Genomic DNA, 23,171 nt, shown 5'->3' on the forward strand with positions numbered 1-23,171 from the left:
ATGCAACAACAGTAAGAATCTGAACTGCAACAATAAAATGCACAGAACCAGATGAAGCACGTGCTATCTCAAGACAGCCTAGTATGAAGTGCCACCTTTACAGACTCCAAAACAATGCAGAAGATAATAATACAGAGGGCAGGAGGAGGACCATATAAATTATACCAACTGCTGAGATTCAAAATACAGCAAGAAGAAAACCGTTATACAGAGAATGCATAAACAACAAGGTCCTACTGTATAGCACAGGAAAATACATTCAATGTCCTGTGATAAACCATGATGGAAAAGAACATGCAAAGGAATGTATATACATATGTATACACTGGACAGAGAAATTAACACAACACTGTAAGCCAACACCACATTTTTATAATTTTTTAAATTTGAAAATAATTTTTTTTTTAAGTTAAAACAAATTACAGCCAGAAGAGCACAGGATTTAAGGACTCAGGCGCACCGGGAAGTTTAGACGCATGTTGCAGCTGAGAGATCTGGGGAGTTTCCTGCTGTCTGTCCTCTGGGTGCCTGTGTCCCTCCCCAGAGCAGTCTGGAAGGTGGTTAGTTCCTATTGATATGTGGGTGCTTCAAGTATATTAAGAACCTGATTTTCTTCCAAGACAGCTACTCCATCTCCTCCACAAGTTGGCCTCCTTGGACATTGCAGCCACTGGTCCTGGATTTAACCTCCAGAGCTCCGTGGTGTAAGCGTCAGCCCTTTTCACATACTGAGCACTACCGCCACGCCCCTCCTGACTTGCACCTGTAACTGAAGCCTGGCCTCTCGCAGGCAGACCGTGCCCACCCAGTTCCCTACAGCCGTTTCTCACCGTCTATGTTTTCATTTCCCTTTCATACCACAGAGTGATAGCTTTTTCCCACTTTTATATTTGTGCAATTAGAAGACTGATTCAGTCAACGACTATCCTTTCATTGTAAGATGTCAACTTGCAAGCATGGATTTTACAGGCCCTGATCAAATGGTAGCTCTTGAGCTAAGACCGTTATTCACTGTAACCTAAATAATTATCCAACTGCTGATTCATAGTTACTGGCCTTCCCAGTGGATTACATTTCTTTCCACAAAGGATGAGTCTAAATTGGAATCACTGAAGGTAACCACCAATCTGAGCATGGCGGAGATTCCCATACCCTCCTTCTATTTTAGAATCATTCTATTAAAACCCTCAAGCCTTCTTTGTGGGCAACTGAGATGCAATTCAAGGTTAAGACATTGCTTTTCAATTAAAACATATTCAGTTATTAATCCTGAAATTTCTTTTTTTCCCTTCTAGGTCACGTTTAGTTTTTAAAAGAACCCACACCCAATGACCTTCTATTTTCTCTGCCTCAACTATTATGATAGACAGCATAACTAAGTGAAAATTAACACAATATGAGAGTTAAAAATATGTAGATTCTAACTGTAACTGGTTTCTTTACTTGTTATATAATCTTGGGTAAGTTACTCAAACCCAAAATGGAGAAAATAACATTGGAACTGACAGTGAATAAACCTCAGGTTTATTGCAAGGAGTAGCAGTATGCAAGACAGCTGGTACACAAACGTGCACAACAATTACTGATGCTAGGTGTTCAGCTGAAAATACGTGCTCACTACACGTAAATAAGAGTCTGCGTAGTTTAAGAAACCTGAGAAGTCGAGCTACTTTCACTTGTGATCCTCTTTGCACTCTAGGTTGTTCATATCCATTTGGTTTTAAATCTTTCTCCTGCAGAATGACAGCAAAATCTTAAATGATCTATAAATATGTTTGAGAAGGTGGTGGTTCTGACTAGACTTTGGCTTTTATCCACGCATATTACCTAACTTTAATTTGCTAAAGATCACCTTAGAGCCCCTGAAATAATACATTCTTTTTCATAAAGGAAGTTGAAAACATTATCTGTGATATTAGAAGGTCTCTCTTGTAATATATTTCAGGAACAAATGGATCAATAACGAGAGGTCTAGATCCATGGATCCATCTAATCAGCTTGACTGATTCAGTCCACTGCCTGTGTCTATGGAATAATATTGCAGTTTGAAGAATTAGCTTTGCTCTGCTTGCTTCCTTGGCCACAGACAGCATTTCCTAACCCTATTTACTTCTCCCTCAGAAACATTATTTCTGGTCACATAAGAGACAAGGAAAAAAACCACAGTGGATGGCCAGCACAAACCCATCAATAGAATAACTCAGAAATAGATGGTGAGACCAATACTGCCATCTGTATATATGAGAGTCAGGATTTGCCCACTTACAAATATATAATGATGTAACTAGAAAAAAAGCAGATCCCTTTAACCTACAAATCAATTCTAAGGATGGCACCGAGAAAATCCATATTTCATTAAAGTCCTATTTTGAGAACCTTTTCATCTAGATAAGCAATGAAGTTAAAAGGCAGCCAATGAAAACAGTTTTATCAATACTGATTGTAAATTTTTTACAGTCTTTAACAATAGAGTCTTCTTACAGTCACATACCATATGGTTTTAGATATATCTATGCTAAAAGTAGAAGACAGAACAAAAATATACACTTTATTCAGTAACTGCTAATTGATCAGAGCGTATATTTATTAATTCAGCAAATATATCCTAATCTAGCTGATGCTGGTCATTCTGGAAGGTGCTGGGGACGCGTGGTGAATAACTTAGATGCGGGCCCTGGCCCATGAGGGGCTTACAGCGATCCTTGGTGGAATTTTCATGGAGTGATCAGTTTACTGCAGTGATTTTAAGAGCAAGGACCAGAAATTCATTCCGCCTTGCTCAGGTAAAAGGAGATCTAACAGGAAGATTTCTTTTTTTTAATTTATTAGAGGATAGCTGTTTTATGACGCTGTGGTAGTCTCTGCCACACATCGATGTGAGTCGGTCATCATTATACACATATCCTCTCCTCCTGAGCCTCCCCTGCCACCTTCATCCCTCTAGGTCATCCCACAGCACCCGGCTGGGCTCCCTGTGTTACACCCCCGCTGGTTACCTACTTCACATGCAGCGTGTACACGCGAGAGCGACTTTCCCACGTCGCCCCGCCCCCTTCCCCCGCAGCGTCCACGAGGCTGTTCTGTATGCTGTGTCTCCATTTCTTCTCTGTAAATAGGTTCGCCAGTACTATTTTTCTAGATTCCATATACGTATTTGTTAATATGGCATACTTGGTTTTCACTTTCTGACTTATTTCACTCTGTATAGCAAGTTCTAGGTTTATACTCTTCATTAGAATGCACTCAAATTTGTTCCTTAGGAATAAGACTACCATATGACCCAGCAATCCCACTACTGGGCACATACCCTGAGAAAAATCAGACTTCTAAAAGACACATGAAGCCCTGTTCCTGGAGCATTATTTACAACAGCCAGGACATGGGAGCAGCCGAGATGTCCATCGACAGACGGCTGGACACGGATAAAGAGGTTGTGGTACACAATGGAATATCACTCAGCCATAACAGGAAGACTTGGTGACTGAAGCTCAGGGCCTGGGGAACTCCTGGGACCTAACGCCATCCCTTGTCCCCCAGGGCTATCCCAGCCTCTCCCACCTCTGTTGGTACCTCTCTCTCTGGCTTCTGCCCACTCAGGACTGCACCCTGGACTCTTCTTTCACAGGAGCTCCCAGTACATCCTTCCAGGTTCTGAACCTGCCCCTAACTCCCTCTTTGTTTTAGTATTTCTGAGTTCAGAATGCTGAGATCACCTGAGGGCCTGGCTCATCATTCTGAAGCAGATGTGGACCACCCCATGAACAGGCCAGCCTGGAACCAGATGTCCACCTCCCCCAGTCTGGTTGGGCATACCCGAAGGGCCAGAGGTAAGGGATCTGCCTGCCAACGCAGGAGACACGGGTTCGATCCCTGGGCCGGGAGGATCCCCCGGAGAAGGAAACGGCAACCCACTCCAGCATTCTTGCCTGCAGAATCTCACGGAAAGAAGCCTGGTGGGCTACAGTCTATAAGGTTGCAAAGAGTCAGGATGACTGATTCAAGTTAGCACACACATATATACACACTCACACATGCATGCGCACGGAGGAGGGAGCAGAGTTTAGGGATAAATGGAGTTTTCATTTTAAGACTCTCTCTCTGTGTCTCTGTGTGTGTGTGTGTAGATGCAGATAGGAAATCACTTTTATCATAGAGGGGAAACCATCATAGTCCTCCAACTCAAGCCAAGGCCAAGATGTCTTAACTAAGTTACAAAATTTAATAGCTGCCACGACTCCTCCAACATAAACAGATTTAAAAGATATGCAACTTCAAATGAGGTGGCTGCTGGGAAGGCTGTTTTTATGCGGGGATGCTTGTAGAGTGCCCTGGTAAATATCCTTCTCCTATCCTCGCGCTCACAACAGACATCACAAACAAAAAAGGCATTCAGTGTTTCTGCTCTCTTTGTTTCCAGGGAGTATTGTGAAAGTAATTATTCTGTTGTATTTAAGAGGCCTATTGCATGGATGGGAAAATGTATTAAATTTCATTTGGCAGTTATTCAATCCTTGTTAATGTTATCTCCAGCGATAACTGCTTCAAAACAGGCTTTCAGACCTCAGTTCCTTCTCCTCTACCATAATCCTTCTAAAAGAGTGTAGGGTGGGAACTTTAGGAAACTTGTCATCAGTTTTTAGATCCAGAGATAATGACACAAAACCAGAAATGCTGTTCGAAACATTTTGGTATTTCAAAATGAAAGTCTGTAATTAATGGCATCATGTTCAAAAATCTCCTTTTGACAGAGGTGTTTTTTAGAAAGAAGGAAAATAACAACAAGAGAATGGGCCCAGAAGAAAAAAGTCCTGGTAACTTTTACTTTTCTCTCTTTTAACTTTCTCTTGTTTTGCCATAATCATTAAAAAAAAAAAAAAAAAAAAAGTTGATGGGCTTTTTACTGTAATTAGACACCCATTGACAGAGAAAACAGTTTTGGTGTCTGAACTGTAATCTCCTCATGAAATATCAATTATACATGACAGTCAGAGAGTGCTAGATTTCAGTTTCAATTATCTTGCCAGATCTGTGTCATAACAGAGGAAAGCAAACATTTTCTCAAATGTGCAAAAAATACCATTGAGTCCAAAAGGGGCATTTTTTACAGAGGTGGGAAGTGGTCTTGCAAACTTTCATAGCTCACGAGGAGAACTCGGAAGTTCATGAAGTAGCAGTGGTAGATATTGAGAAACAGTATCAGAGGCACTGAATTCTGTAGAAAACGAGAGTAGGCTCTGCAAACCAACTCTTTCGTGTGAGAAAGCTGTGGCATCTGGGAGACCCTTCAACCACAAATATAATTTCCACGTTCCTCAGTTTTAAAAAATTATCAGACGATTTTTAAAAATTCATGTGCTTACACACTGAAAGGACTTTTCACTCAAGTCAGATCTAGATTAAATTCTTTAGTTTGGATCTCGATTCTTAAAATGTTCATTGGGAGAAAACCTAATTTTCTTTAAAAAAAAAAAAAAAAAATTTTTTTTTCCCCTCCCCAGAAATCTCACAGCTTCAACTATGCTTTATCCGAAAACGGAAGGTATTTCTTACTGGGCAGTTCTTGGAAATGAATTTAACGCTTATTCCCCAGATGATAAAATAACATTCAAAAGGATTTAGCATGATCTAAACGACCCTGACCTTGGCAGTGTTAACCTGTCACGGGGTCAGCCAGGCTGAAACTCTCATGATGTCCACCAAAATGGTTAAAAACAAATGATTCTGTGATCGAGTTTGAGAAATGCAAATGGCAGTTATGTGATTTCAGTTCATCTTTTTTTTTTTCCTTAACTCATAAGTTTCAGCTATTAAAACTGTTTCATTTCTCTCCTCTGTATCCCCACCCTCTGCCCCCAATACTTTACATCACTTTCCTACACCGGAAACTAGAACTGGACGCAGCCCATCAGGCAGGGGACCCCGGGGGGTGGCTAGCAGAGTCCATTCTGTCCCTTCCTGGCCCCGGGGAGCAGTCAGTAAGCAGGATGGAGGGAACTAATCCAAGCCTAGTGAACTAAGCCCACATAGCACAGAGATTATGGTGCAAATTTGCAGTTACTTGTAAGCAGCTTCTTTCGCTAGTCTGAAGGAAAAGACAACTGGACACTTGATACGTATCGGAATTTCCGGTCCCTGCAGAATAAACACACCTGTGTCAGGCTGCCTGGCACACAAAGTGCTCTGTAGCTGGCCCAAGAAGCCTGTTACTAGGCGTTTGTCCTTAACTAACAGGTTTCATTTAAAACATTTTTTAAAATTAATGTTTATTGGAGTTTAGTTGACTTATAAAGCTGTATTAGTTTCTGTTATATAGCAAAGTGAATCAGTTACATGTACACATTTACCCACTCTTTTGTAGAGTCACAGATGTAGGCAACAAGCAAGGTTACCAAGGGGAAAGGGGTATAAACTGGTAGACTGGACTGACATATACACACGGCTATATATACAAATAATAAGAATCTACTGCACGGCACAGGGAACTCTACTCAATACTCTGGAATGACCTCTACAGGGAAAGAACCAGGCCTTTATGTTTAAAATGCTTTTCTTACTATGCAAGTAACACCTGCTGATTGTAACATATTTGGAAAAGCAGTGGAAGTGTAAAGAAGCTTGTGTAACAAAACATTTCTTCCCCATCCCTTCTGAAATACTCAGCTTGTAAATGCTGTATCCTCTGCCCTTGGGCCCTTGCATATCAAGATTCTAGCATGGCTTTTCACTGTTCTATGGATTAAGTCTAATACCTTACGCTTCGGGGTCCTTCACCTGGACAGCAAAGGAACGTGCTGGTACCCCTGTTCTTAAATTTCTTCATTCCCATCTTCAGTTGCCTGCTTGGGGCCTCTCGTTTGCTGCCTTCACTCCCACATCCCCAAGGCCTGAGCTAAGCCTTCCATCTTTTGTCCCCCGGGACAGAAGGGCTGGTTCCCGCCCCGGACCCACTTTTATTTGCCCCACAGACCCCCTTACTCTCATTCCTCCTAGTCTGCCTGGGTCTCCAGGACTCTCAACATCTTGTTGGATCTGGAGAGGGCTCTCCCCTAACTGTTAATGATGGACATCACTCGAGGCCACTGTCTAGTAGGGCAGGGCATACGCACCAAGGATGTTGTTTGGCAGCTATGCACAAAGCCTACACCTCTTCTGAAACGTAAGCGCCCCACAGGCAAGCACGGGTCCTTGTACATAGGACTGTAGTACCACAAGGTGCAGTTACGTCCTTCCTAAACGGTCAGGGCTGACACCAATGGCACATATCCTGTGAGACGCTCTGAAATCTAAAAGCTTTTGGTATTGCTGAATACAGGTTTAGCCGTTTTCTATAAAAAAAAAATAAACATTTCATTTAATTCAAAAGGCCTTAGGAATGGCTATTATGTATATGCAAGCCACTGCAGGAAAAAATGATAAAAGATAGATGTGTGTATTACTTCGTAGCCTCTTACATCTTAACAGCGGATTAATATAAAAAATACTATATAAGGCAAAATAAGATGAATGTCATAAAGGAGTATAAGGTCATGTAGGGTTTTAAAGGATGGAATGAGATCATATCAGATGGAGAAACCAGAGACGACTTCAAGAAGAAAACGGTATTGTAGACAGGGTTTGAAAGATGGGTGGAATTTTGATACAGATTATCTAAATATAGTTTAAAAAAAAAAACTGACATTTAATATTAACATCTCAACTTTATATCAAAGTTCCTATTTTTACAACAAGAAGTGCCTATATAATATACACATATATAAAGTAGCTAAGGACTGCATACCAACCTGTTTCCATACTGTCAGACGACATATTTTGGAAAAAACAGACTTTGGTAGAGCCCTTTATAAACCTCAACGGCTCTGTTACAAAGTGAACAACACAGGACATTCTGGACACAAACGGTCCCTCACTGTATGTGTGTATTATTGGCCCAAATGATTCACTCTTATTTAACTGCAATGAAGTCTTTCATCTCCCAGCTATACAATAATAGTTTCCATATGACCAGTGGCTCTGCTATAAATAAGATCAAAAGCAAAAGAAAGGATTTAATAAAAGAAAATGACATTAAGAGTAGCATTAAATCAGGGGGGGAAAAATACCAATATCCAGCTTTTTTTTTTTTGAGAATAAAGCTCTACAGAGTACTAAGCAACTTCCCCCAATATGCCATGAAAAGGCATTTACAAGCAGCAGGCATGTGCAGAATCCATTTGCCTAGGACTCAGAGTGGCAAAGATTAATTTGGGGGATGGGAGGGGGGGCAGTGGGGCAGGGGGCGGGAGAACACCCCCGCGCAGAGACAGGCTGAGAACAGGTACCAGCCTCAAGAGCCAGCTTCACGGGGCAGAGTTCAAGGGAACATGTCAGGGGCAGACCTGCACTGGTTTCTCCGGCCTCTTCTCTTGTTTTATGGAGATGGGCTTTTTGGTAATCCTGAGTTTCTCAGAGAGTCATAACATTGCTCAACCCTAGGACTTGAGTTCTGAGAAAGGAAGTTTTTTTTGGCAGTGCACAGTGATTTGATATGAAGAGCCAACTTCCCAAACAAATTTTCTTCTAGTTCTTTAAAAAAAGAAAAGAAAATTACAATGTTAATCTCTATCCCCGACTGGATAAACAGCTGCTAATAACCGCCAGCTCCCAGGGGAAGAGGTCGCTCCCTTTCATCCTCAGGCTGCTGGGCATCTGGCGTGTACGGGACTGCAGTGGTTCCATGTGTTTTGCACTTGGCCTTTTTCAAAACCGCCCCCTCCTGGTCCTGCCAATTCGGGTTCCTCTTCTGCCTTTTCCTGAGATTCGCCTCTGTGAACTTGGAGGACAGACCCAGTTCTCGGGCTGTTTATTTGAAATGACGGTTCTTTTTACTGTGGGTGTATTTACAGAGGAAATTCAAGGGCTTATAACACCTAACGGAAGTGAAAGGCTTGGACCTTTGTATTTGAAGCCTTGGGAGGGAAACAGCCATTTCAGAGGGAGCTAATTATTCACTCGAGGGCTGGCTACGTTCAAAGATGCTCAATTTCTAATAGCGTCGCTAATGCGATTACTTTATCAGTTTGCGTCCTAAATAAAGGAACCAACTTCAACACTCTTTCCTCTAATAGGAAATACCCTGCAGAAGATTACAGGGCCGACCGGGCCCCAGAGTCCTTCTCGCTTGTCCCTGAGCACCTGCTTTTACTGGTGACCTCAGTTCTACACCTCAAGATTCAGACATTTTGCAAAACAGCTTTTTAAACAAAAACCAGCTGTTCCCCATCTAGACTACAGGGGGAAAATTTTTGGGCGGCTTATAGAAACATTACCCAGAGACGACTGTTCTCCAATAACTTTCACACACTTGCAGCTCCAAACCAGACCCGTCCCTGCGCAGAAGCTGGGGAGCAGGCAAATGTGAAATTAAAATGTGGAAATTCAACACCGTGGTTTTTGACAATACATCCAATTAAGTGCTTGAAAATGAATGTGGCTATTGTATCAGGACAATGCAAAAGATCTCATTTAACTAATATTGGACAGAGCTTTTGGTTACACTCAACTTTACAGTTCTGAGTTGATTTATGGATCTAGAGGAAGCTATCATTATGCACAACAGTGAATGTCAACCAATTGGGTGGGATCCTTGCATTTCAGAAATTCAATGTTGCAGCTTCTTCCCCTCCCCCCGCCCCCAGCTTTTCACTCCTAAAGCTGCTTTGCCGAAACCCTCTTCTTATTTCAAATCCATTTTATACTTCTGTTTTCTAAGCAATGAAGATACTTTTGATTTTGAAAAAAAAAAAAAAATTACAGCCCCAATAAAAGTTAAAATAACACAACAGCCACAGGTTTTGCAAAAAAATAAAATGGCCAAGGCCTAGGCTTGGCTTTTAAACGGTGCCAAGTTGCTCCGGCATTTTCTGTTTTGGTATGAATGACATAACTGAATTACTTCATGAGCTGCTACTTTAATTCCTAAGGGTGGAAAATTCCATGAGTTAATTTAATTTGGATGTAAAAAATATACATGAAAACTCACTCTTCCTGTGGACTCCCCTGTGAAAGATGCGAGCCAGTTGCTGAGCTGCTGTGCTCCGAGGGGGGCTCCCACCCACGGCAGCCTGCCTGGTGAACCGCACCATCGCACCCTTTCCTTACTTCCATTTGCGCGCAGAGGACCCCCGATGTTCCGTGTATTTTTTTGGATCCTGTGTATTCTATGGCGCTGTAATGCCCCGTCGAGCCTGACTGTTGAAACCCAATGCTGACTCTACTATGCGCTCAATGACACCTTCTCCAGGAAGTGTTCCCTGGCCATCCTGAAGGCTGGTCAAGGTCTGCCCTTCTCCCGAATCACTTCTCAGGTGACTTAACACATTATCGACCAGGGGATTTCTGCAGAAACTCACACACATGGTCAGCAATTTATGTAAGCGAATATGGAAACGTCTCTGGCAATAATGTTTGGGTAACAAAAGACGGATTAATACATCTCTGGTTACTTAATCATTCCACCCTGCATGATAGTTGGTTAGGCACACACTTGTATTACTGTCCTCCCAAGGCCTGTGGGCTCAGAAACTATCTCTCACACATTTATGTATCCCCCAAGGACCTGAAGCAGAGACAGTGCAGAATGAGTGGAGAAACATCTGTGTATTTTCTAATCTATACAATACAGATTCTTTTCAAAAAATCTGCTTTCCTGAGAAAACGAGGGTAATGTTACTTTTTAAAAATGCACAGGTTGTATCTTCTAAATTATGGACAGTTTAGCACTGGCTCCAACAAATTATGAGGATAACTGCCGTCGGAAGCATTTTCCTGCTTTTTCCTCTATTATTCAAGAGGCAAGCAAAGTCAAAGTGTGTTGAAGTCATAGAGACTGCTTTAAATGTGTTTTTGTATTTTAAAAGCAGAGGAGACAACTGCTGGGTTTTATGCATTTAAAGTTCATGACATGATGGTGCTAAACTCTGGAGGAAAATTAAAGAACTGGGCTTGATTTGTCCTGGAAGCAAGGAGGAAGAGGCTTTTGGGGGTTTGATGGTTTGATGCAGACTGACTGTCCCATTTCTAGGTCACAGGGCCTGAATTTGAGTAAAATGGGTATTAGGGGAAGAAAAAGAGGATATACCTAATTTGGACCCAGTGCTGTGAGACCTGGGCACACAAGTTGCTGGACCACCTGTCTCAGGGGTTGTTAATGGAGAGTCAGTGGTCTCTAGCCAGTAAATAGCTGGATTCAAAACCTCTTGACTTGTGCTTAAATGAATGCAGAAGTACCACATGGTGAACGCCAGGATTCTAAAACTGTTGTAACCAGTCCAAGGGCAAGAGGACTTGTCTAGATAAGTCAGACAGAAAAAGACAAATGCTGTATATCCTCAGGAATATGTAGAATCTAAAAAATGAACTAAAAGAAATGAGAGTAGAATGGTGGTTGCTGAGGACTGGGGGCAATGATGGAATGTTGGCTGAAGGGGACAAACCTCCAGCTATAAGATGAATACGTTCTTGGGAATTTAATGTACTGTGTGCATGCTCAGTGGTTTCAGCTGTGTCTGACCCTTTGTGATCCTACGGATTGTAGCCTATCAGGCTCCTCTGCCTCTGGGATTCTCCAGGCAAGGATACTGGAGTGGGTTGCATTTTCATCTCCAGGTAATACACAGCATGCAGGCAGTAATTAACAATACTGTATTATACATTTGAAGTTGCTGACTGACAGTGGCTCTTAAAAGTTATCACCACCACCACCACTAAAAAAAAAAAAATATCTGAATTATGCTTGGGAATACAGGTGGCAGGTGTTAACTATCTTTATTGTGGTAACCATTTTGTAATATATACATGGATCAAAGCGTTGTGTTGTGCACCTTAAACTTACCTATGTTAGACGTTTAATAATAGCTCAATAAAGTTGACACAATTTTAAAAAAATATATATAAAGAGAATTTCTTCAAGTTATTTTTCCTCTCTGCTTCCCCCCACCCCCAACCAAGTTTTCTTAAAGTACAATATGGATACAGATAAAACCTTTCAGTTAAGGTTGCTAATCTGCTTTCAGAAATTTTTGATAACTGTGGCGATTAGGAGAGATGGTGGAACACTACAGATAGGCAAATATCCACATTAAAGAAAAAAAAATTCAACATAGAAGCTACAGATGGATGATGTTGAAGACTAAGATCGTGGGTGAAATCCTATAACATGCGATTTAAAAGATGATTCCTAAGTGCTCTGAAAGAGAGGCAATGAGCTCTCCAATTCATTCCTGTTCCAGAAGAACAAGTCTTTCTGATAAACCTCGCTCATGGGAATGAGGCACACCTTGCATTCTGTGGTTAATTTACCAACAACAGAGCTACAGAATATGTGACTGAATGAGGACCTAAAGGAGATGTTGGAACAGACTAAAGGCTGCTGTATGAAATTTAAAGGCATTACGTGGAGTTCTGTACTGGTACAACAAGTGTACAAAGCCAGTTGACAGACACGTGGCTGGCTGATGGATTTCTGCTGATTACAAGTGCAATATCTGGCAGCAGGATGATGACGTCATCAAATGCTGCCAATGGGATGCTGCTGAGTGGCCTTTACTGAAGATATAATGTGTTGAATGGGTTTGGAGATAGATCCATCCAAATCCACACAGTCAAAGCTATAGTTTTCCCAGTGGTCATGTATGGATGTGAAAGCTGGACCATAAAGAAGGCTGAGTGCCGAAGACCTGATGTTTTCAAACTGTGGTGTTGGAGAAGACTCTTGAGAGTCCCTTGGACAGCAAGGAGATCCAACCAGCCCATCCTAAAGGAAATCAACCCTGAATATTCACTGAAAGGACTGATACTAAAGCTGAAGCTCTCATACTTTGGCCATGTGACGCAAAGAGCTGACTCATTGGCAAAGACCTGGATGCTGGGAAAGATTGAAGGTGAGAAGAGAAGGGGACTACAGAGGATGAGATGGTTGGATGGCATCACTGACTCGATGGACATGAGCTTGAGCACGCTCTGGGAGATGGTAAAGGACAAGGAGGCCTGGTGTGCTGCAATCCAAGGGGTTGCAAAGAGTTGGGATATGACTGAGTGAATGAACAAGAACCACCACCCAAGCCTGCTGATGATTCCCTGGGCACTGTGTTCAAATTTTGAGATTCTACACACTACAACGTCCCGGGGGTAAGGGGAGCATTCTTTTTAAACTGGCAAGAATGTGGTGGAAAGTGACAGAGTCAGAACTTTTCTTTAGGATAAATATTTGAAGATACAGATGTCTAGCCTTAAGAAAAAAAAAAGATCAGACTGTCTTCAAACAGTTGAAATTTACTCAAGTATTTGTTGAGCTGATTTACAGGTCACTCCAATGGGCAGAAAAATAAAACCTTCACATTTAGGGATATTAATTTGGGCTGCACATAAGGAAGAATTTTCTACAGTTTGATGGAAATGGGCTTTGTGGTCATTTAGAGCTACTCAGCCTTGGAGGAAGGAGGCTGATGGAGAATTGTTCACTGCTTGGCAGGGAATTTATAGAGGGACATTTATAGATGGAGATGACCCCTTAAGGTCCCTGAGACTGTGTTGTAAAAATTGCTTAGAAATGAAGTATGTGCTCAAATACACACAGAAACTTATGGAATGAAAATCCTTGAAAACCCAAGAGGAACAAGGTTGAAGATGCCTAAATCTCTAGGGATCAGAGATTTGTTGAAGAGGTCCATGTCGAAACAAGAGTTTTCTGACCACTGCTACTTCCATTATAATGAACCAATACACGCTGCCCATGGAATCACATCAGTGCCCGATGAACTCTCCTGTTGCCAAAGCTGAGTGGCAGAACTAGATAGCAACATGGTGCAAAGAGCCAAGGGGCAACTAAAGAGTTTTCTTGGATTTCGTTAGTTAATAGAACATATGTATTATTAACACCAGCCACAGTTTTGAAATTGCTTCAGCACTGGGTGGAGAGGAAGCTGACTGCGGCGGTGTAATCTTTAGTACAGAGAGTGCTGGTCCCGCTGCTGGTTTGCCTGGTTTCTAATCCTAGCTCGGCCATTAACCAGACAGCATCCATACCTGAGTCACTTCCCCTTTTGGGGCCTCAGTCTTCCGCAGTAAAATAAAAGTAACGGGCTAAGTGACTTCCGTGGTGCTTTCAGCACCTAAAATTCAGTGGTCCTAATTCTTAAGAACTGTGAAAGCAGAACTAATGTAAACTGCTTATCCTCTCAAGTCCTGAGTGGTAAAAGCTCTCATATGTGTTTAGTGTCAGTGAAATTAAAAGGTGCTACTTCACCTAATGACTGTTCTTCTGATAAATTCTTTGTAATCCAAAGTCACACTAAAAACATCACTGAAAAGCAGGAACACAGGCTAAGACAGGCTTGTAGCCGTCGCTTCTAAAGTGTGTGCTGCAGTCACCTAGGAGTCTAGCACGAGGCTGCAGGTGATGCGGTGGAGAACAGGTGTGGGGGGGCGAGTTTCACAGGGCCCCCCCACCCCTCGGGCGACTAGGTCCTCAGGAGATGACTGCTCCTACCAAGCGACAGCCGTGATTCAGAGCTGGGCCCCCGCTCTCCTGTGAGTCTTAGGACGCTGCTGCAGCAGCCTGTTTTTAAATATATATCCTATCCTACGAGACTGGGACCCCCCTGATGGTAGAAACCACGTCTTAGCATAGAGCCTGGAATCTGGTAGGCTCTAAGTCATTTACCAATGACTTGGTAATTGTTTTTGAAATGAATAGATGGGCTTTAAGCAAAAAGGGTCTGGGAACCACACTAACACGATGTATTAATAGTATAGGAGCTTTTCAGCTGAGTGATACCACCATTGCTGACTCTACTGACGGAGGAGTCAGGAGAGGGGAACAGAGCCACATAAAGATATTTTTGATGTGGGTTTCATTCTTGTTCATTAACAGAGGAGATGAGGTCATCTGAAAGACTTGTTTTCAGGGCTCATTTGTGGATCTGGATACTTCATGAGTAACAGACAGACATATCTTGAAAATGGCCATTTCAATAATTTATCACAAATCCAGTGATTTAGGTTTTTGATTTAGATCAAATCTGATGATCAGAATTGATCTCTGAGGCACAGAAGGGACTGATGTCTGGATAAGAGCTTCTAACCAGCATAGTGATGAACCCAGCTGCTTCTTTGTTTCCCAGGTTCTGAAATTTCTGTTTTGATTCCCTTAGAAAACTGGCAGGTTAGTAAGAAAAATAACTTCATAATTTAAACTGTACTACTCTGACCACTATGGTAAGGAGAGCTCATACCTTTGACCACTTAGCACAGATGCCTTGATTTAAGAATAAGCACTTAAATGGGAAGGAAATCCAAAAAGAGGGGATATATGTGTATGTACAGCTGATTCACTTTGCTGTACAGTAGAAACTAATACATTGCAAAGCAACTAGACTCCAATAAGCATTAATTAAAAAAAACCCTTTACAGAGGATAAACAAAAAAAAGTGTTTAGACAATGTGGGGTTTAACCTAGCATGCTCCCACATTGGAGGAAAGCTCTTTACCTTTACAGGTAGGTAGAGAGCTGCTCTGGGGAACTGGCCACAAGATATCTAGAAACTTCTTTCTTGTTGACCAACATTTAAGATTTAAAAATTGTGAATTCCAACCACACAAAATTAGTTCTTAAAAGGTGTAACTATAGAACTATAGATCTTGTCTGAGGAGTGCTCATAACTGTAAGATACAGCACAGAAGTTAGTCAATGTCCCCAGAGTTTCAGTCTAGCTTCCTGACTTGAGACTAACTACTCAACCTTCCAAGTCCTGTCTTCCGTTGTGACTGCAGGGAAACAAAATGTGATACGTGTAATACATGGTACTCAAGGAATTTACAATCCAGTTGGTTAGGCAAAGTCAGATTTACAAAAGATAAATAGGGCATCCCAGGTGGCTCAGTAGTAAAGCATTTGTCTGCCAATGCAGGATATGCGGGTTCAGTCCCTGGGTTGGGAAGAGCCCCAGGAGGAGAAATGGCAACCCACTCCAGTGTTCTTGCCTGGAAAATCCCATGGACAGAGAAGCCTGGCAGGCTATAGTCCACGGGGCTGCAGAGAGTCCGACATGACTGAGCAACTGAGGACGCACGCAGGCACGCAGCTGAGGACACACAGCTATGCGTAAGTGGGTGAGACCAACACCTGGCCAATGGTTTGTTTCACAGTGCTATGAGAATAGGAAAGAAAATGACTCTCACAGATGGAGGTAACGAGGGAAGGCTTCCTGGAAGAGGCAGAATGTGAGTGAGAGCTTTGAGAATGAGATGGACGGAGAGAAGTGGTTAGAGCAGGCCAAGCCACACAGACACAAAACAAGTCATAGCAAGGACATTCTGGTCAAGTTCTGGTCATATGCAGAGGCTGGTCTTGCCGGAAAAATTTCTGCATTGGAATAGCAAAGCATAAGGCTTCCTGGTAAGTGGCTATGGGCTTAAAAATCTAGGCTAAGATATATGTCTTTATCTTGTGCATAATGGAAAGCTGGGGAAGGTTTCTGAGCAGAAAAGAGCATGGCCAAATAACATCATCTAGAAAGCCGGTAAGAATCAACATTCGCTCGAGTGTTATGAGCCATGCTGCTGTGAAAAAAAAAAAAAAACCCTTTCATTATCCTAATACTTAGTAATTCACTGAAGACCTACTTCAGAACTCCAAGGAAAACATTTTATGAATCAAAAGCTAAGTACAATATGTTAGCAATTAAATGAGATAACATAATAGCCCAGGCTGAACCACAGTCCTCCCCACCACGACTGCACACTGCTGCAGAAAGAAATGCTTCTATCATCTTCCAAGTGATCAAGCCATTTTGTTTTGATTTTCGGAAGGCAGGGAGAGAGGGAACAGGGAGGGGACGGAGGTCAAGAGAATTCAAAGCTATCTGTTCTTTAATCAGAAGGAATTATTAAGGAGAGTTCTAAAGGAGATTTGCTCAAAACAAAACCAGCCCCGGGATGGGTGTTAAGTTACTGCAACTCGTTTCCACTCCAGAACAACAACCGAAGGTGTGTAGCTGGGAATGAGACTCCCACCAGCCCTGGATGAAGTTTCCGGTGGATACCTCCCACTGCTACTTTATTTACTGCAGCTGGCCAACAGTTTATAGCCTGTTTCATGTATTAAAATTCAAATGTGGAAAACATTACCAGCATCCTCCTTGAATAATTTTTTTTGTTGTTGTTGTTCGGGGGGGAAGAAGGGTGCATTTTTTTTTCTCTTCCCCTTCAACTTCCTTTTTATTGTGAAATGTATCAAATGGTCAAAGGCTAGCTTCAGACTGACTAAATTCAAAAACTATTTCCTTTGTTCTGGTGCTTTTGTTTGAAAATTCATACCGGTTTGCACAAGGCAAGAAACGAAGATGAGGTCTTCTGCGCACACGTTGGGGCTCTGGGCTGAGGAGCTCAGACGCCGGGGGCGCCCTGAATATTTCTGACAAAAAAGGGAGACAGACTGTAAAGGCGCCCTTGGCTCACAGGGCAGCAGGTTTTCCGACCGTGGTTTGGGAACTGCGCTATGGATGTAGATGGCTCTGCAGTCACTCTTGATTGAATTCTAAACGTCTTCAAGAGTGAGTGTGCACCTCCCCTCATCACTGAAACTAGCAATTTTATTGCTTTGCCATCTTTTTTCCCCACCTTCAAAATCAAAGCAAAGATGCTCCTGTGTAACTCTGGCCGGTTATTTCCCCTTTTCTATTGCTGTGCAGCATTCTCTCCCCTTCTCCTCCCCCTGGGTTGGTCTAACTTCCCATCCCCAAAGATGACTCTGGTCTCCTCCTCATATCCCACCTCCAAATCAAAGAGGAGGCAATTCAAAGGTCAAATGGTTCCAAAAAAGCATCTCTGTAGAATTTATTATTTTAAAGAACCACTTAACCTACATCTGGTATTTAAGAGCAAACTTTACATATTTATGGAAAAAAGAAAAAAAACTGTCTCTGAAGCAATGCCCTGGGTGCATGCTGCATCCGTTTAACATATGCAAAACGAACACAGCTACAGAAATTAAACTATTTTTCTCTTGATTGAGAGCAGATATACAGAAATGGTTATAAGTCACAGATCTGGCTTTTAATAAAGCCAGATTTCTTAATTAAAAGCAGTATTGTTTAAACATTATAGTTTAAAGAAAGAGCTGTACAAACTGAAACCTCATATAATATGCATCCCCAGTGTATTTAGCATGTTACCTGAGGCCAAGCTAAATTAAAATCTAGATTTTCCTTTTGTTAAACTCTTAGCAACTGCCACGAATAGACAAACAATTTTTACTCAATGAGGAATTTTGAGGCTAGAGTCTAGGAAAAGCAAAAAAAAAAAAAAAGATTTAGCTTTGGCATTCAAAAATATCTTTCCACGTTTTAGAAGTGAGTTCATTGCTTCTATTTATAAACCAGTATTTTTGGTTTCAAATTGGTTGCAGGTTTTCATAATATACAGCTCAGGATGGGACTCTTAATCTTTTATTAAGAGAAATGGAAAAGAGGGCAGAGGAATACTTCTGAAGAAGACAACTTAAAGAGCCTCAGAGTAACCTGTGCTTATTTTGCATTCTCCTTTTGGAATCGTCTTTAAATAAGAGATGCTTAGTGATAATGGAAAACAGACCTTCATACACACAACTTTTTGAGAGCCTGTGAGGAACAAAACAGGACACTAAGGTGTTTGCTGGAAAGACAGGCATCTGTGAAGAGCAGAATAACACAGAGTCACTAAATGCTACTCATGTAAGTTCTTCGCCCATGTGGTCACCTCATATTGTCATCGTTTAACACTTTATTAGGGAGATTTGCTGAATCTTATAATCACCTGAAAAAGGGATACACTCTCAAGTCCCTTCCAGAAGTAATGGGAAAAACTGCAATTTCAAGTACAATGTGGACAAATCTGCTTAAACCTTACTCAAATACTTTTTCATCAATAGGGAGTGGTACAACTACGATACACGTAATCCCACGGTCCCACATCATCTACTGACACAGACACACCGTGCATCTCGACCTCCCACGCGCACGAAGCCGTTTCAGTCCCACCTGACTCTTCGTGACCCTACGCGTTGTAAACCACCATACTCAGGAGCAGAAGATACTGATTTGACTTCTTAAACAAAAATAATAAACCCAACCAATTCACATGCGAAACCCAAGCAACGTAACATGAACCTACGTTGGGTCCTTTAGCTGAAGTCACTGCGAAGAACTGAACATACCGGCAGTGACCTAAGCAATGGATCTCCTAGGTTTATACGTAAGTGAAATGAAATGATGTATCCACACAAAAAACCTGTACACTAATGTTCACAGGAGCGTTGTTCCTAATAGCCGAAGACTGAAGTAACCCAAATACCCATCGCCTGATGAATGGGCACATTTAATGTATATCTATACAATGGAATCTCAGTTCAGTTCAGTTCAGTTCAGTAGCTCACTTGTGTCCGACTCTTTGCGACCCCATGAACTGCAGCATGCCAGGCCTCCCTGTCCATCACCAACTCCCAGAGTTCACTCAAACTCATGTCCATTGAGTCGGTGATGCCATCCAGCCATCTCGTCCTCTGTTGTCCCCTTCTCCTCCTGCCCCCAAGCCCTCCCAGCATCAGGGTCTTTTCCAAACAATGGAATTTGGGGGGAATAAAAAGTGAATGATGCTCTGATAAAGGACAAAACATATATAAACCTTGAAAGCACTATGCTAAATGATAAAAGCCCATCAGAAAGGACTACCACATACTGTGGGATTCCACGTTTAGGAAATCTCTAGAATAGGCAAGTCTAGAGTCAGAAAGGAGATTATTAGTTGTCAGGGGGAGGGACGAATGGAGCGTGATGGCTGACAGACATGGGGATTTCTCGTCGTGGGGGGTAAATTACACTCTCGTGGTGATGGCACCGTCTTGTGAATACACGGAGAACACAGTAAGTACACTGTAAAACTGAAATGGGTGAGTTATAGGTTAAATTTTATCTCAATAAAGCTGTTTTAAAAAAAGACAAAGCTGCAGCAGTGTTATTTGAGCTAGAAATTCTAATTCTGCATGTTAACTAGCATCCCCGAGTTTCACCCCATCCCTTACCATGAGTGAGTGTCTGTTGGCGGAGAGAAGACCGGTTCCATACCCTGAGGCCAGACCACCCATTGCTCCGTTGTGAGAGGGTCCGATGATTCCGTGCATGTCGCCGTGACCTCCAGGCATGGCTGTGGACGGGCCCACCGCGTGGTTCCGGAGGACGTGAATGGCGTCGTCCAGTCTTTCTAAACGATCTTCAATTCGGCTTTGCTGTTGGTTGATAAGTAATGTGAAATTTGATTCAGTTCCAAGTATGGATATAGATTACAGAAGTAAAACCTGAGTTGACATGAACCATATTGTGGATTTCTGAATAAAATTTATTTTCCTTAAAATCATAATAAAAGTAAATGATGACTTTCCCAGAAAATGGGTGAAAACTGTTAATACTATAATTATAATTATTTTTTTGTGAACAAAGTCAGTAATTCTTCCGGGACATGGTAAGTATATATGTTTTACTATACTGCATTACCTTGAAAGAACTGAGACTTACTTTAGCAAAGAAAAAAAAAACATTTATTGAATTTAAGGAACATCCTGGCAGGCACTGGTTAAAGATTTTAAAAAATTAACAATGGAAAGGTGCCCTATTTATAGTTTCCCAATTAAATTATCTCCTTGAAGGCATATTCCCTGGGTTTCCTGAGTCACATGACACAGTGCTAAGTATCAAATCAGGGACAGGTAAACGCCTATAGACTAGTTTCTTATTGAGTACTAACAATTTTTAACTGGGTTTCTTGCCTTCTATAGATTATTACCTGTGTGTGTGTGCGTACGTGTGTGTGTGTGCTAGAGGGAATCAGAGCCTCAAAACAGTTGAAGAACAAAACTGCAAAAATTCTGTCAATCAAAGTGGTAGATTTCAAGACTGAAGAATTATAAAGACATGAATGAATTGCTCACCGGGAGCTTCTAATTTATTTCAAAGCCCTTACTATAGTAGAGAACTCACTACTCTTATACAATGAAAAAACCAACTGATCTTTTCATCCCAGCCATTAGGATCCGAGTTTTCCACAACTAGATAAGCCTACATGATAGTTTTTGGTGAATAAAATGGTCATGGAGATGTGTATGTATTTTTTTTTTTCCCCCGGTGTGACCAATAACGATACCAAACAACCATCTCCAGGGTGCACTTTAAAAGATACCATCTCACTGAATCCTCATTCTACACATGTAAGCAAACAGGAAAGACATTATTATCCCTTCCAACATAGACATGCAAATGAGGCTCCAAGAAAACTAAGTCAATTAACTGCTCAACACCATACTGCCAGGAAATGGTGACCTCAGGGTGACAACCCTGAGTCTTCAATTCTAGTGCATCTTTGTGCTAGATCATGCTAGAATCCACTCTGATTTCTGATGGGCTGTGCAAGCAGAGATACCAGCTCTCCGGCATGAGAAAAACGATTTCTAAATTATTCTCCACTGACAGGAACAATGTATGTCGAATACAATCAGTCTATGGTACAGAGCCTTCCGATTCGGTGGGCTTGGGTATTACGGGGTTTCCCTTAAACTCCTAGCCCTGCTGTGAACTGACGTTGGAAAGGTTACTGAACTTCTTTGAGTCTATGCTTCTTAGTCTATAAAACCAGAAATGATGAAATACACTTCCGAGCGTAAGCGAGAGCATGAAAAGAAATAATCCATGTGCCTATCACCGTTTCTGGCTTGCAGCTTCCTAGTGGAGACTGTTTTTGACGGGAATCCCCTCTGAGTGTTGAGAATTCGCAGAGAACTGACACTGCAGTTCACAGCCATGCTACGCGCATGCTAAGTCACTTCAGTCGTCTCCGACTCTTTGTGACCTTATGGATTGTAGCCCGCCAGGCTCTTCTGTCCATGGGATTCTCCAGGCAAGCATACTGGAGTGGGTTGCCATGTCCTCCTTCAGGGGATCTTCTTGACCTGGGGATCAAACCTGCATTTCTTATGTCTCCTGCACTGGCAGGCGTGTTCTCTACCACCAGCGCCCCCTGGGAAGGCCCTCAGAAACATAAACCTAGTCTTTATAGTTCTAGAGTTGGAAAAAACCCAGCCATGACGAATGAGTCCCAGAGAATAACCGATGGAGAGAAACACAAGGATGATGGTTTATTTGGATGTGAGCTGCAGATTCACGGGGCTTAGATGGCACTTGATTGTCTCATTCTGTGGTCATCTTATTGGCTAAAGAGAGGAGGTAGATGATTTACACACTACCGCTAGGAAGAATCCACCTCTGTATTCTCATTTTTAGATTATTCTTCATTTAAATCATAAGCCAAAAGTAAGAAAGGAAACCCTGAGTGGCTGACAACATAAAGTCAGATAGACAGGCAAATTAACAGATATGCTTACACCCACGTTCCATCTCAAAATATGGGAAGAAAAAGGGGAAACTCAACCCTGAAGGACAGCCTCTGGCTGCCACCCGTCCGTGTGTGACTCATCCACAGACCAGGCAGTGCCCAGAGCAGTGCCGCTTCATGCACGTTTCCAGCCCCTTCCTTTGAGTAGAGTGTCAAACACCGAGTCATCATGTGAGTTTTTATCATATTAATTATACTCAGGGAAGGTTTTCAGCGATTCCTTACAAGAGAAATTTAATGAAATTACTAGATTTCCATGAGAATCAAAGTGAATGAGGAGAAAAGCAGGAGGCTTCTTATTCAGAGGTCAAGAAGAAAATTCCTATAAACCCATGATTCTGGAAAGCAAACTAGAGACACAGAGACTCTCCAAGTGTTCTGGCTCCACACCATAGCTGGAACTCCAGCACTCACATCAGGAGAGGTATTTAATCACTGACACAAGTATATTTCCCCAACAAGGGGAGGAGGCCATGATCCTTCCCAGATTCTTATCTGGTTCTAGATATATAGGAGCCCTGAGGCTTCCACTGTAGCAGTAGCTGGGTTACAGTCTATAAACAGGAACAAGCATAGGCTAATAACTCTGCCTCTAACCAAACCCATGGGCTTACGTCAACCACAAGTTCCTATTAGTGAAAATAAGACTCTTGAAGAGCGAACCGGGTGGAAAAAGAGAAGCACGGCCTGAGAATGGCCAAAGTGATGGTGAGCTGATG

General features: G+C 42.1%; 1 protein-coding gene across 30 annotated transcripts in view; it reads right to left on the reverse strand.

Annotated features, from left to right (window-relative positions):
- TCF4 (transcription factor 4) overlaps positions 1-23,171 on the reverse strand; it is a 388,575-nt gene that overhangs the window by 12,672 nt on the left and 352,732 nt on the right. For all 30 annotated transcript variants that reach the window (XM_061400276.1, XM_061400293.1, XM_061400274.1 and 27 more), the window contains one exon: positions 20,093-20,296. In XM_061400276.1, coding sequence (XP_061256260.1) covers positions 20,093-20,296 — 204 coding nt within the window. The remainder of the gene's footprint in view (positions 1-20,092; positions 20,297-23,171) is intronic.

This window comes from Bos javanicus, chromosome 24, assembly GCF_032452875.1.
Source record: "Bos javanicus breed banteng chromosome 24, ARS-OSU_banteng_1.0, whole genome shotgun sequence".
NCBI classification, from domain to species: Eukaryota; Metazoa; Chordata; class Mammalia; order Artiodactyla; family Bovidae; genus Bos; species Bos javanicus.